Source organism: Aphelocoma coerulescens, unplaced genomic scaffold, assembly GCF_041296385.1.
Source record: "Aphelocoma coerulescens isolate FSJ_1873_10779 unplaced genomic scaffold, UR_Acoe_1.0 HiC_scaffold_204, whole genome shotgun sequence".
In the NCBI taxonomy this organism is placed as follows: domain Eukaryota; kingdom Metazoa; phylum Chordata; class Aves; order Passeriformes; family Corvidae; genus Aphelocoma; species Aphelocoma coerulescens.
In genome coordinates this window covers 124,646-139,679 of record NW_027183550.1, presented here as the reverse complement: position 1 = coordinate 139,679, position 15,034 = coordinate 124,646, and the positions used below count along the sequence as shown (strand labels likewise).

The window sequence follows — 15,034 nt, the reverse complement described above, 5'->3', positions numbered from 1 at the left end:
GGGGAAAAAAGGATTTTTGGTTAAAAAATTGGTGAAAAAAAGGTGATTTTTGGTTAAAAAATTGGTGGAATAAAAGAGGAAACAAAGGAGAATTTTGGTTCAAAAAAGGGAAAAAAAAAGGTGATTTTCGGTTAAAAAATTGGTGGAAAAAAGAGGGAAAAAAGGAGATTTTTGGTTCAAAAAGGGGAAAGAAGGTGATTTTTTGGTTAAAAAGAGGAAAAAATGATTTTTTGGTTCAAAAAAGGAAAAAAAAGTGATTTTTTGGTTAAAAAATTGGTTGAAAAAATGGGGGAAAAAAAGTGATTTTTGGTTCAAAAAGGAGGAAAAAAAGTGATTTTTGGTTCAAAAAAGGGGGAAAAAAAGGTGATTTTTGGTTCAAAAAGGAGGAAAAAAAGGTGATTTTTGGTTAAAAACGCTGCATGTGTGGAGAAAAAACAAAACCCATCAGGTTTGGTGTTTTTTGGGGGAAAAACCCCAAATCTGAGGAAGGTGGAAAGCGCCGGTGACCTCGAGGTTTTTGGTGGAATTTCTGTGGAATTTTGGTGGCAAAAAGGTGGAAAAAAAATTCCCGAAAAATCCCAAAAAAAAACCAACAAAAAAAAACCTGCAGTGCACCCAAAAAAGCGAAAGTTCTGCTTTGCCCAAATCCCTGAGGTTTCAGCCCAATCCGGGGGCGTCGCTTTGGGGGTTTTTTTTTTTTGAGGGGAAAAAACGTGGTTTGAGTGAAAATGAAAAAATAAATGGGAAAGGAGGGAAAATGGGGAAAAAGGGGGAAAATGGGGGAAAAAAGGAGGAAAAATGAGAAGAAAAGAGGAAGAAATGGGAAAAAAAGGAAGAAAAAATGAGTAGAAAATGGGGGAGAAGAGGAAAAAATGAGAAAAAAGGAGGAAAAAAGGGAAAAAATTATGAAAAGTGGAGAAAAAAATGAGGAAAAAATTGGAAAAAAAGGAGGGAAAAATGAGGAAAAAAGAGGAAAAAATTGAGAAAAAGGAAAAAATTGGAAAAAGAGGGGAAAATGAGGAAAAAAGGAAAAAGCGGAGAAAAAGGAGGAAGAAATGGGAAAAAAAGGAAGAAAAAATGAGTAGAAAATGGGGGAAAAGGGGAAAAAAGGAGGAAAAAAGGGAAAAAATTTTGAAAAAAGGAAAAAATGAGGAAAAAACTTGAGTGGAAAATAAGGAAAAGAGGAGCAAAAAATGGAGAAAAAAATGAGGAAAAAAATGAGAGAAAAGGAGGAAAAAAGGAAAAAAATGAGGGAAAAGAAGGGAAAAAAGGAAAAAAGGGAAAAAAGGAGGAAGAGATGGGCAAAATTGAGGGAAAAATGTGAAAAAAAGGGAAAAATGAGGAAAAAATGAGAAAAAAGGAGAAAAAAAAAAGGAAAAAAGGAGAAAGGCAAAAAAGAGGAAAAAGAGGAAAAAAGGGCAAAGGAAAAAATGGAGAAAAAATGAGAGAAAAGGAGGAAAAAAGGAAAAGAAATGAGGAAAAAATGGGAAAAAAGGAGGAAAAATGAAAAAAAAATGAGGAAGAAAATAGGAAAAAATGGGAGAAAAGGGAAAAAATAGAAAAAAGGAGGAAAAAGGAAAAAAAGGAAAGAGGGAAAAGGAGGGAAAAGAGGGAAAAACGATGAAAAAGTAAGGAAAAAAATAGGAAAAAATGCGAAAAAAGAAGGAAAAAAGGAGGAAAAAAGGAGGAAAAAATTAAGAAAAAAAGGAGAAAAAAGGGAGAAAAAGAAAAAAGAGGAAAAAAGAGGAAAAAGGAGGAAAAATGGGAAAAACCAGAAAAAAATGACGAAAATATGAGGAGAAAAATAGGAAAAAATGTGAAGAAAGGAGAAAAACGGTAAAAAAAGGGAAAAAAAGGAGCAAAATTTGGGGTTTTTAGCCCCAAAACGGGGCCGGGGAGGGGGAGGGGTTTAATGAGACCACGCCCCTCTGGCCACGCCCCCTCATTTACATAATTGGGGTTTTTTTGATGTTTTTTTTTTCCATGTTTGGCCCAAAAAAGGACCCCGGGAGCCGGGGCCGAGGCACGAGCCAGGTAATGAAGGGGTTAATTAGGGGGGTTGGGTAATTAGCGAGGGGTTAATTAGCGGGGGGGGAGGGGGAGGTTAAGGGGTAATGAATGGGGTTCGTTAAGGGGTTAATTGGTGTGGATGAGGGGTTTGGGATAATTAGTGGGGTAATTAGGGGATGATTATGTGCAATTAATTGGGTAATTAGGGGGTTAATTAGTGGTAATGAAGGGGAGGCTAAAGGGTTGGGTTGGGGTTAATTAGTGGGGTAATTAGGGGAGGATTATGTGCAATTAATTGGGTAATTAGGGGGTTAATTAGTGGTAATGAAGGGGAGGCTAAAGGGTTGGGTTGGGGTTAATTAGTGGGGTAATTAGGGGACGATTATGTGCAATTAATTGGGTCATTAGGGGGTTAATTAGTGGGGTAATTTGGGGATGATTATGTGCAATTAATTGGGTGTTTAAAGGATTAATTAGTGGTAGTGAAGGGGGAAATGAAGGATTGGGTTGGGGCTAATTGGCGAGGTCATTAAGGGTTAATTGATTGTAGTTATTGGGGTAATTAAGGGTGAATTAAAGGTGATGAAGGCGGGAATAAAAGGTTGGGGTTGGGTTAATTAAGGGGGTAATTAGGGAGTTAATTAGTGGTAATGAAGGGGAGAATAAGGGGTTGGGTTGCAGGTAATTAATGGGTTAATTAAGGGCTAATTAATTGTAACGCTCATTCGGGGGTAATTAGTGGTAATGAAGAGGGAATAAGGAGTTGGGTTGCAGGTAATTAATGGGGTAATTAAGGAGCTAATTCGCTGAAGTTCCTGGGGTTTTTCTCTGGGAGCAGCTTAAGGAGGGTTAATGAGTGTTAATTAGCGCTAATTAATCAATTAACCCCCATCTGAGCAGCACAGAACTCCGGGGGGGGTGGGGGCTGGGGTGGGGGGAGGGGCTTTAGGGGGGTTTTGGGGCGTGGGGGCGGAGCTAAGGAGGGTTAATGAGCGTTAATGAGTGCTAATTAGCACTAATTACTTGATTAACTTCCACTTGAGTGGCACAGAACTCTGGAGGGGTGGGGGCTGGGGTGGGGGAGGGGCTTTAGGGGGGTTTTGGGGCGTGGGGGCGGGGCTGTGGAGGGTTAATGAGCGTTAATGAGTGCTAATTAGCACTAATTAATTGATTAACCTTTGGCTGAGTGGCACAGAACTCTGGGGGTGGGGGTTGGGGTGGGGGAGGGGCTTGAGGAGGGGGGGTTTTGGGGTGTGGGGGCGGGGCTGTGGAGGGTTAATTAGCACGATTAACATTAATTGGCACTAATTAATCAATTAACCCCCAGCTTAGCAGCACAGAACTCTAGGGGGAGAGGGTGGGGGAGGGGGAGGGGCTTTAGGAGGGGGGGTTTGGGGCGTGGGGGCGGGGCTGAGTGCTAATGAGTGCCAGTGAGCGCTAATGAGGGCTAATTAGTGCTAATTAATCAATCTCCAGCTTAGTGCCACAGAACTCTATGGGGGTTGGGGTGGGGGAGGAGCTTTAAGAGGGGGGGGTTTGGGGCGTGGGGGCGGGGCTGTGGTGGGTTAATGAGTTCCAACGAGCGCTAATGAGGGCTAATTAGTGCTAATTAATCAATTATTCTCCAGCTGAGCAGCCCAGAACTCTGTGGGTGGGGCTTGAGATGGGGGAGGAGCTTTCGGAGGGGGGGTTTGGGGCGTGGGGGCGGGGCTGAGGAGGGTTAATGAGTTCCAATGAGCGCTAATGAGCGTTAATGATCGTTAACGAGCGCTAATGAGCGCTAACGAGGCGGCGTCCCGCAGGTGAGCAGGACAACTCGGACAACAACACCATCTTCGTGCAGGGGCTGGGCGAGAACGTCACCATCGAGTCGGTGGCCGACTACTTCAAACAGATCGGCATCATCAAGGTGGGCACGGGGGGCACCTGGGGGCACCTGGGAGGGAGCTGGGCACACCTTGGAACACCTGGGGGCACCTGGGAGGGAGCTGGGCACACCTGGGGGCACCTGGGGGTACCCGGGATACACCTGGGGGCACCTGGGGGCACCTGGGCGCACCTGGGGGGTACCTGGGGGCACCTGGGAGGGAGCTGGGCACACCTGGGGGGCACCTGGGGGCACCTGGGGGGCACCTGGGGGTACCTGGGATACACCTGAGGGCACCTGGGGGCACCTGGGCGCACCTGGGGGGTACCTGAGGGCACCTGGGCACACCTGGGGGGGAGCTGGGGGCACCTGGGGGGCACCTGGGAGGTACCTGGGGGCACCTGGGGGCATCTGGGATACACCTGGGGGCACCTGGGGGGCACCTGGGGGTGAGCTGGGCACACCTGGGGGCACCTGGGGGGTACCTGGGGGCACCTGGGGGGTACCTGAGGGCACCTGGGGGTGAGCTGGGCACACCTGGGGGCACATGGGGGGTACCTGGGGGCACCTGGGGGGTACCTGAGGGCACCTGGGGGTGAGCTGGGCACACCTGGGGGCACCTGGGGGCACCTGGGGGGCACCTGGGGGTGAGCTGGGCACACCTGGGGGCACCTGGGGGGTACCTGGGGGGTACCTGAGGGCACCTGGGGGGCACCTGGGGGGTACCTGGGGGCACCTGGGCACACCTGGGGGGGAGCTGGGCACACCTTGGAACGCCTGGGGGCACCTGGGATACACCTGGGGGGCACCTGAGGGTACCTGGGGGCACCTGGGATACACCTGGGGGGTACCTGAGGGTACCTGGGGGCACCTGGGCACACCTGGGGGGGAGCTGGGGGCACCTGGGCACACCTGGGGGGGAGCTGGGGGCACCTGGGCACACCTGGGGGGGAGCTGGGGGCACCTGGGGGCACCTGGGGGCACCTGGGGGGAGCTGGGCACACCTGGGAGGGAGCTGGGGGCACCTGGGGGTACCTGGGCACACCTGGGGGGTACCTGGGGGCACCTGGGGGTACCTAGGGGCACCTTAGGCACACCTTGGGGGGAGCTGGGGGGCACCTGGGGGAAGCTGGGGAGAGCTGGGGGTACCTGAGCAAAGCTTGGGGCACCTGGGGCTACCTGGGGGGTACCTGGGGGGAGCTGGGGGGTACTTGGGCACACCTGGGGGCAGCTGGGGGCACATGGGCATGCCTGGGGGCACTTGGGGGGTACCTGGGGGAAGCTGGGGAGAGCTGGGGGTACCTAAAAGGTGCTTGGGGCACCTGGGGGGTACCTGGGGGGCACCTGGGCACACCTGGGGGGAGCTGGGGCTACCTGGTGGGATTTTGTGGCACCTGGGCACAGCTGGGGGGAGCTGGGGGCTGCCTGGGGCACACCTGAGGTCGGTCAGGCAGCCCTGGGCACACCTGGAGGGCACCTGGGAGCGCCTGGCATGGGGGGTGATCAGGGCACACCTGGGCACAGGCGTGGTCACATGTCCTGAGCTCTTATCAGCCGTTATCAGCTCTTATCAACTGTTATCAGCTCTTATCAGCCGTTAGTAGCCATTATCAGCTGTTATCAACTGTTATTAGCTGTAATTAGTCATTATCAGCTGTTATCAGTCATTATCAGTTCTTACCAGTTGTTATCAGCTGTTATCAGCTTTTATTAGTTGGTATTAGCTGGTATCAGCTGTAATGAGCTGTTATCAGTCATTATCAGTTGTTATCAGCTGTTACCAGTCGTTATCAGCTGTTATCATCTGTTATCAGCTGTTGCCTCTCGTTATCAGCTGTTACCAGCTGTGACCAGGTGTTATCAGTTGTTATCAGCTGTGACCAGGTGTTACAGTCGTTATCAGCTGTTATTAGCTATTATTAGTTGTTATCAGCTCCTGTCAGCTGTTCTGAGCTGTTATCAGCTGTTATCAAGGGTGTTACCTGTTATCACCTGGCCTCAGGGCCAGTTAGCAGCTCTTATCAGTTGTTAGCAGCTGTTATCAGTTGTTATCAGCTCTTCTCAGTTGTTATCCGCTGTTATCAGTTGTTATCAGGTCTTACCAGTTGTTATCAGCTCATACCAGCTGTTAACAGGTGCTGGTACCCGGTGTCACCTCCTATCAGTTGTTATCAGCTGTTATCAGCTGTTATTAGGTGCTGGTACTCGGTGTCACCTCTTATCAGTTCTTATCAGCTGTTATCAGCTGTTATCAGCTGTTGGTACCCAGTGCCACCAGTTAGCACCTCTTATCAGCTGTTATTGCTTGTTATCAGCTCTTAATCAGCTGTTGGTGTCCGGTGTCACCTTGTACCAGCTCTTATCAGCTCTTATCAGTTGTTAGCCAGGGTGATTACTTGTTGTCAGGTGTTATCAGGTGTTATCAGCTGTTATCAGTCATTATCAGTTGTTATCAGTTGTTATCAGCTCTTATCAGGTGCTGGTACCTGGTGTCACCTCTTATCAGCTCTTATCAGTTGTTATCAGTTCTTACCAGCTGTTCTCAGCTGTTGGTTATCTGGTATCGCCTCTTATCAGCTCTTATCAGTTGTTATCAGCTGTTATCAGCTGATATTGAGGGTATTTACCTGTTATCACCTGGGCTCTTATCAGCTCTTATCAGTGACCCAGGGGTCACTCAGGGGTCACTCAGGGGGCACTCAGGGGTCACTCAGGGGCACTCAGGGTCACTCAGGGGTCACTCAGGGGTCACTCAGGGGTCACTCAGGGGTCACTCAGGGTCACTCAGGGTCACTCAGTGCCCACTCCAGCCTCACTCAGGGTCACTCAGGGTCACTGAGTGGTCACTCAGGGTCACTCAGGGGTCACTCAGTGCTCACTCAGCTCCTCCCCTCCCCCCCAGACCAACAAGAAGAGCGGCCAGCCCATGGCAGGGTCACTGAGTGGTCACTCAGGGGTCACTCCAGCCTCACTCAGGGTCACTCAGGGGTCACTCAGTGGTCACTCAGGGGTCACTCAGGGTCACTCAGGGTCACTCAGGGTCACTCAGTGCCCACTCCAGCCTCACTCAGGGTCACTCAGGGTCACTGAGTGGTCACTCAGGGTCACTCAGGGGTCACTCAGTGCTCACTCAGCCCCTCCCCTCCCCCCCAGACCAACAAGAAGAGCGGCCAGCCCATGGCAGGGTCGCTGAGTGGTCACTCAGAGGTCACTCAGGGGTCACTCAGGGTCATTCAGGGGTCACTCAGGGGTCACTCAGAGGTCACTGAGTGCCCACTCCAGCCTCACTCAGCCCCTCCCCTCCCCCCCAGACCGGCCAGCCCATGGCAGGGTCACTGAGTGGTCACTCAAGGGTCACTCAGGGGTCACTCAGGGGTCACTCAGGGTCACTCAGGGTCACTCAGGGGTCACTCAGGGGTCACTCCAGCCTCACTCAGGGGTCACTCAGGGGTCACTCAGGGTCACTCAGGGGTCACTCAGTGCTTACTCAGGGGTCACTCAGGGGTCACTCAGGGGTCACTCAGGGTCACTCAGTGCCCACTCCAGCCTCACTCAGGGGTCACTCAGGGTCACTCCGGGGTCACTCAGTGCCCACTCCAGCCTCACTCAGGGGTCACTCAGGGTCACTCAGGGGTCACTCAGGGGTCACTCAGTGCTCACTCAGCTCCTCCCCTCCCCCCCAGACCAACAAGAAGAGCGGCCAGCCCATGGCAGGGTCACTGAGTGGTCACTCAGGGCTCACTCAGGGTCACTCAGGGGTCACTTAGTGCCCACTCCAGCCTCACTCAGGGCTCACTCAGGGTCACTCAGAGTCACTCAGGGTCACTCAGAGGTCACTGAGTGCCCACTCAGTGCTCACTCAGCCCCTCCCCTCCCCCCCAGACCAACAAGAAGACCGGCCAGCCCATGGCAGGGTCACTGAGTGGTCACTCAGGGGTCACTCAGGGTCACTCAGGGGTCACTCAGGGGTCACTCGGGGTCACTCAGGGGTCACTCAGTGCCCACTCCAGCCTCACTCAGGGGTCACTCAGGGGTCACTCAGGGGCACTCAGGGGTCACTCAGGGTCACTCAGGGGTCACTCAGGGTCACTCAATGGTCACTCAGGGGTCACTCAGTGCCCACTCCAGCCTCACTCAGGGGTCACTCAGGGTCACTCAGGGGTCACTCAGAGGTCACTCAGGGGCACTCAGGGGTCACTCAGCCCCTCCCCCCCAGACCAACAAGAAGAGCGGCCAGCCCATGGCAGGGTCACTGAGTGGTCACTCCAGCCTCACTCAGGGTCACTCAATGGTCACTCAGGGGTCACTCAGGGGCACTCAGGGTCACTCAGGGGTCACTCAGGGTCACTCAGAGGTCACTGAGTGCCCACTCCAGCCTCACTCAGCCCCTCCCCTCCCCCCCAGACCAACAAGAAGACCGGCCAGCCCATGGCAGGGTCACTGAGTGGTCACTCAGGGGTCACTCAGAGGTCACTCAGGAGTCACTCAGGGTCACTCAATGGTCACTCAGGGGTCACTCAGGGTCACTCAGGGGTCACTCAGTGCTCACTCAGCCCCTCCCCTCCCCCCCAGACCAACAAGAAGACCGGCCAGCCCATGGCAGGGTCACTGAGTGGTCACTCAGGGGTCACTCAGGGTCACTCAGGGGTCACTCAGAGGTCACTCAGGGTCACTCAGTGCTCACTCCAGCCTCACTCAGGGGTCACTCAGGGTCACTCAGGGTCACTCAGGGGTCACTCAGGGGTCACTCAGGGGTCACTCCGGGGTCACTCAGGGTCACTCAGGGTCACTCAGGGGTCACTCAGAGGTCACTCAGGGGTCACTCAGGGTCACTCAGGGGTCACTCAGGGGTCACTCAGTGCTCACTCAGCCCCTCCCCTCCCCCCCAGACCAACAAGAAGAGCGGCCAGCCCATGGCAGGGTCACTGAGTGGTCACTCAGGGGTCACTCCAGCCTCACTCAGGGTCACTCAGGGGTCACTCAGGGTCACTCAGGGGTCACTCAGAGGTCACTCAGGGTCACTCAGTGCTCACTCCAGCCTCACTCAGGGGTCACTCAGGGTCACTCAGGGGCACTCAGGGGTCACTCAGGGGTCACTCAGGGTCACTCAGTGCTCACTCAGGGGTCACTCAGGGGTCTCTCAGTGCCCACTCCAGCCTCAGTCAGCGGTCACTCAGGGTCACTCCGGGGTCACTCAGGGTCACTCAGAGGTCACTCAGGGGTCACTCAGAGGTCACTCAGGGTCACTCACGGGTCACTCAGGGGTCACTCAGTGCTCACTCAGCCCCTCCCCTCCCCCCCAGACCAACAAGAAGACCGGCCAGCCCATGGCAGGGTCACTGAGTGGTCACTCCAGCCTCACTCAGGGGTCACTCAGGGGTCACTCCAGCCTCACTCAGGGGCACTCAGGGTCACTCAGGGGTCACTCAGGGTCACTCAGGGGTCACTCAGGGTCACTCAGGGGTCACTCAGTGCTCACTCAGCCCCTCCCCTCCCCCCCAGACCAACAAGAAGAGCGGCCAGCCCATGGCAGGGTCACTGAGTGGTCACTCAGGGGTCACTCCAGCCTCACTCAGGGTCACTCAGGGGTCACTCAGTGCTCACTCAGGGGTCACTCAGGGGTCACTCGGGGTCACTCAGAGGTCACTCAGGGGTCACTGAGGGGTCACTCAGGGTCACTCAGGGGTCACTCAGTGCCCACTCCAGCCTCACTGCGGGGTCACTGAGTGGTCACTCAGGGGTCACTCAGGGTCACTCAGTGCTCACTCAGGGTCACTCAGGGGTCACTCAGGCCCACTCCAGCCTCACTCAGCGGTCACTCAGGGGTCACTCAGGGGTCACTCAGGGGTCACTCAGCCCCTCCCCTCCCCCCCAGACCAACAAGAAGAGCGGCCAGCCCATGGCAGGGTCACTGAGTGGTCACTCAGGGGTCACTCCAGCCTCACTCAGGGTCACTCAGGGGTCACTCAGGGGTCACTCAGGGGTCACTCAGTGCTCACTCAGCCCCTCCCCCCCAGACCAACAAGAAGACCGGCCAGCCCATGATCAATCTCTACACGGACCGTGAGACCGGCAAGCTCAAGGGCGAGGCCACCGTGTCCTTCGACGACCCCCCCTCGGCCAAGGCCGCCATCGACTGGTTCGATGGTCAGCCCCAAAATCCCCCGCTTTCACCCCAAAATTCCCCTCTCCCCGCTAATCCCCCCTTTTTGCCCAAATTCCCCCTTTTTTCCCCAAATTTCCCTTTTTTTCCCTCAAATTTTTCTCTTTTTCCACCCCGATTTTCCTTTTTTTTCTCCCCAAATTCCTGTTATTTCAACCCCACATTCCCCCTTTTCCCCCCAAATTCCTCATTTTTCTCCTAAATTCCTTCTTTTTCTCCCCAAATTTCCCTTTTTCCCCAATTTCCCCTTTTTTCCCTCAAAGTCCCCCTTTTTGCCCAAATTCCTCCTTTTTCTCCCCCAAATTCCTCTTTTTTCTCCCCAAATTTTCCCTTTTTTTTCTCAAATTTTCCCTTTTTCTCCTCCATTTTCCCTTTTTCCCCCAAATTTTCCTTTTTTTTCCACCCAAATTCCTCTTTTTTCTCCCCCAAATTTCCCCTTTTTCTCCCCAAATCCCCTCTTATTCCCCCAAAATTCCCCCTTTTCCTCCCCGAATTCTCCCCTTTTAATCCTTTTTCCCCCCATTTGTCCCCCCTTTAATTCCTTTTTTCCCCTTACCCCATTTCCCCTCCTTTAATTCTTTTTTTCCCCCCTTTTTTCCTTTTTTTCTCCATTTTCCCCCTCCCTTTAATTCCCTTTTTCCCCTTTTTAATTTCCCCTCCTTTAATCCCTTTTTTCCCCTTTTTTTCTCCTTTTTTCCCCCCTTTCTTCCTCCTTTTTTTCCCTTTTTTTTCCCTTTTTCCCCCTATTTCCCCATCCCTTTCATTCCCTTTTTCCCCTTTTTAATTTCCCCTCCTTTAATCCTTTTTTCCCCTTTTTTCCCCCTTTCTTCCTCCCCTTTTTCCCTTTTTTTCCCTTTTTCCCCCCATTTCCCCATCCCTTTCATTCCCTTTTTCCCCTTTTTAATTTCCCCTCCTTTAATCCTTTTTTTCCCCTTTTTTCCCCCTTTCTTCCTCCCCTTTTTCCCTTTTTTTTCCCTTTTTTCCCCCATTTCCCTACCTCTTTCATTCCCTTTTTCCCCTTTTTAATTTCCCTTTCTTTAATCCTTTTTTTCCCCTTTTTTCCCCCTTTCTTCCTCCTTTTTTTCCCCCTTTTTCCCCCCTTTTTTTTCCTTTTTTTCCCTTTTTTTCCCTTTTTTTCCCCCATTTCCCCCCCCCCTTTAATTCCCTTTTTCCCCCCCATTTTCTCACCCCACTCCTGACCCAAATTCCTGGTTTTTTTCCAGGTAAGGAATTCTCTGGGAATCCCATCAAGGTTTCCTTCGCCACTCGCCGGGCGGATTTCACCCGGGGCGGGGGCGGCCGCGGCCGGGGCCGGGGTGGTGAGTCCCCAAATCCTCCTTTTTCACCCCAAAATGCCCCTCCTGACCCCAAAATCCCCATTTTCCGCCCCAAAATCCCCTTTTTCCAACCCAAAATCCCTTTCCTGACCCAAAAATGCCCCTTTTTTACCCTAAAATGCCTCTCCTGACCCCAAAACCCCCCTGTTCCACTCCAAAATGCCCCTCCTGAGCCCAAAATCCCTGTTTTTCACCCCAAAATCCCCCTTTTCCACCCCAAAGTGCCCTTCCTGACCCCAAAATGCCCATTTTCCGCCCCAAAATCCCCTTTTTCCAACCCAAAATCCCTTTCCTGACCCAAAAATGCTCCTTTTCTACCCTAAAATGCCTCTCCTGACCCCAAAACCCCCCTGTTCCACTCCAAAATGCCCCTCCTGAGCCCAAAATCCCTGTTTTTCACCCCAAAATCCTCCTTTTCCACCCCAAAATGCCCTTCCTGACCCCAAAATCCCCATTTTCCGCCCCAAAATCCCCTTTTTCCAACCCAAAATCCCTTTCCTGACCCAAAAATGCCCCTTTTTTACCCTAAAATGTCTCTCCTGACCCCAAAACCCCCGTTCCACCCCAAAATCCCCCTTTTCTGCCCCAAAATCACCCTTTTCCATCCCAAAATCCCCCTTTTCCAAATCAAAATCGCCCTTCTGACCTCAAAATGCCCATTTTCCACCCCAAAATTCCCCTCCTGAGCCCAAAATCCCCCTTTTTAACCCAAAATCCCCGTTTTCCACTTCAAAATGCTCCTCCTGACCCCAAAATGCTCCTTTTCTACCTCAAAATGCCCTTTTTTCACCCCAAAATGCCCCTCCTGACCCCAGAACCGCCTTTTCTACCCTAAATTCCCCTTCCTGGCCCCAAAATGCGCTATTTCTACCCAAAATTGCTCCTTTTCCGCCTCAAAATCCCCCTTTTCCACCCCAAAATGCCCCTTTTCCACACCATTTTCCAACCCAAAATCCCTTTCCTGACCCCAAAATGCCCCTTTTCTACTCCAAAATCCCCTTTTTCCACCCCAAAATCCCCCATTTCCACCCCAAAGTGCCCCTTTCCCTACCCCAAAATGCCCTTTTTCTACCCAAAAATGCTCCTTTTCTACCCAAAATTGCTGCTTTTCCATCTCAAAATGCCCCTTTTCCGCCCCAAAATCCCTTTTCCACCCAAAATTTTCCTTTTCTACCCGAAAATGCCCCTTTTCCACCCCAAAATCTCCCTCCTGAGCCCAAAATCCCCCTTTTCCACCCCAAATTCCCTCTTTTTCTGCCCCAAATTCCCCCTTTTCCACCCCAAAATCTCCGTTTTCCGTCCCAAAATCCCTCTTTTCCACCCCAAAATCTTTTCTTCCCAAAAATGCCCCTTTTCCGTCCCAAAATGCCCCTTTTCTGCCCCAAAATCCCCCTTTTCCACCCCAAAATTCCCCTTTTTCACCCCAAAATGCTCCTTTTCTACCCAAAATTCCCCTTTTCCAACCCAAAGTCCATCTTTTGCACCCCAAAATGCCCCTTTTCCACCCAAAATTGCTCCTTTTCTACCCTAAAATCCCACTTTTCTGCCCCAAAATCCTCCTCCTGACCCCAGATTCCCCCTTTCCCACCCCAAATTCCCAAATTCCCATTTTCCCACCCCAAATTCCCACCCCAATTTCCCAAATTCCCACTTTCTCACCCCAATTTCCCAAAATCCCCGTTTCTCACCCCAAATTCCCAATGTCCCAAATTCCCCATTTCTCACCCCAAATTCCCCGTTTCTCACCTCAAATTCCCAATTTCCCCGTTTCTCACCCCAATTTCCCAAAATCCCCGTTTCTCACCCCAAATTCCCAAATTCCCCGTTTCTCACCCCAATTTCCCAATTTCCCAAATCCCTGTTTCTCACCCCAATTTCCCAAAATCCCCGTTTCTCACCCCAAATTCCCAATTTCCCAAAATCCCCGTTTCTCACCCCAATTTCCCAAAATCGTTATTTCTCACCCCAAATTCCCAAAATCCCCGTTTCTCACCCCAATTTCCCAAAATCCCCGTTTCTCACCCCAATTTCCCAAAATCGTTATTTCTCACCCCAAATTCCCAAAATCCCCGTTTCTCACCCCAAATTCCCAAAATCCCCGTTTCTCACCCCAATTTCCCAAATTCCCCGTTTCTCACCCCAATTTCCCAAAATCCCCATTTCTCACCCCAATTTCCTAAATTCCCCGTTTCTCACCCCAATTTCCCAAAATTCCCGTTTCTCACCCCAATTTCCCAATTTCTCAAAATCCCCGTTTCTCACCCCAATTTCCCAAATTCCCCGTTTCTCACCCCAAATTCCCAATTTCCCAAAATCCCCATTTCTCACCCCAATTTCCCAAAATCGCCATTTCTCACCCCAAATTCCCAAAATCCCCGTTTCTCACCCCAATTTCCCAAAATCCCCATTTCTCACCCCAAATTCCCAAATTCCCCGTTTCTCACCCCAAATTCCCAATTTCCCAAATTCCCCATTTCTCACCCCAATTTCCCAAAATCCCCGTTTCTCACCCCAATTTCCCAAAATCGCCGTTTCTCACCCCAATTTCCCAATTTCCCAAAATCCCTGTTTCTCACCCCAAATTCCCAAAATCCCCATTTCTCACCCCAATTTCCCAAAATCCCCGTTTCTCACCCCAAATTCCCAAAATCCCCGTTTCTCACCCCAATTTCCCAAAATCCCCGTTTCTCACCCCAATTTCCCAATTTCCCAAAATCCCCGTTTCTCACCCCAATTTCCCAAAATCCCCGTTTCTCACCCCAATTTCCCAAATTCCCAAAATCCCCGTTTCTCACCCCAATTTCCCAAAATCCCCGTTTCTCACCCCAATTTCCCAATTTCCCAAAATCCCCGTTTCTCACCCCAATTTCCCAAAATCCCCGTTTCTCACCCCAAATTCCCAATTTCCCAAAATCGCCGTTTCTCACCCCAATTTCCCCCTCAGGCCCCCTGGGCCGGGGCGGTTTCGGCTCCGGCGGCTCCGGCGGCCGCGGCGGCTTCGCCGGGGGGGGAGGGGCCCAGCAGCGCGCGGGGGACTGGAAATGCCCCAACCCGTGAGTGACTGGGAGGCACTGGGACAAACTGGGAGGAACTGGGACAAACTGGGAGGGACTGGGAGGGGATTGGGAATGGACTGGGAGGGACTGGGACAAACTGGGAATGGACTGGGACGAACTAGGAGGGGATTGGGAGGGATTGGGACAAACTGGGAGGGACTGGGACAAACTGGGAGGGACTGGGGACAGATTGGGGGGCACTGGGAAGGACTGGGAAGGGATTGGAACAGACTGGGAAGCACTGGGAAGGACAAGAGGGAACTGGGATGGACTGGGATGTGGCCAGGAGGGAACTGGGAGCAACTGGGAAGGGACCTGATGGGCACGTGACGTCACCGGAGACGCGATGACGTCATTGGTGACGTCATTGGTGACGTCACAGGGCGCGTGAGAACACAGGGAAGGGAACTGGGGGGAACTGGGACGAACTGGGACGGGGCCAAGAGGGAACTGGGAGCAACTGGGATGGGGACAAAATGGAACTGGGAGCAACTGGGATGGGATCTGCTGGGCGCGTGACGTCACCAGCGACGTGATGACGTCATCAGTGATGTCAGAGGGCGCGTGTGAACACGGGGAAGGGATCGAGGGGGAACTGGGG

The 15,034-nt window shown here is 52.2% G+C and overlaps 1 protein-coding gene across 1 annotated transcript in view; it reads left to right on the top strand.

Moving 5' to 3' along the window:
* FUS (FUS RNA binding protein) overlaps positions 1-15,034 on the top strand; it is a 52,749-nt gene that overhangs the window by 30,386 nt on the left and 7,329 nt on the right. Inside the window, 5 exon segments of the mRNA XM_068999008.1 lie at positions 2,002-2,034; positions 3,813-3,919; positions 9,895-10,024; positions 11,264-11,359; positions 14,322-14,430. Of these exon segments, the coding sequence (XP_068855109.1) occupies positions 2,002-2,034; positions 3,813-3,919; positions 9,895-10,024; positions 11,264-11,359; positions 14,322-14,430 (475 nt within the window).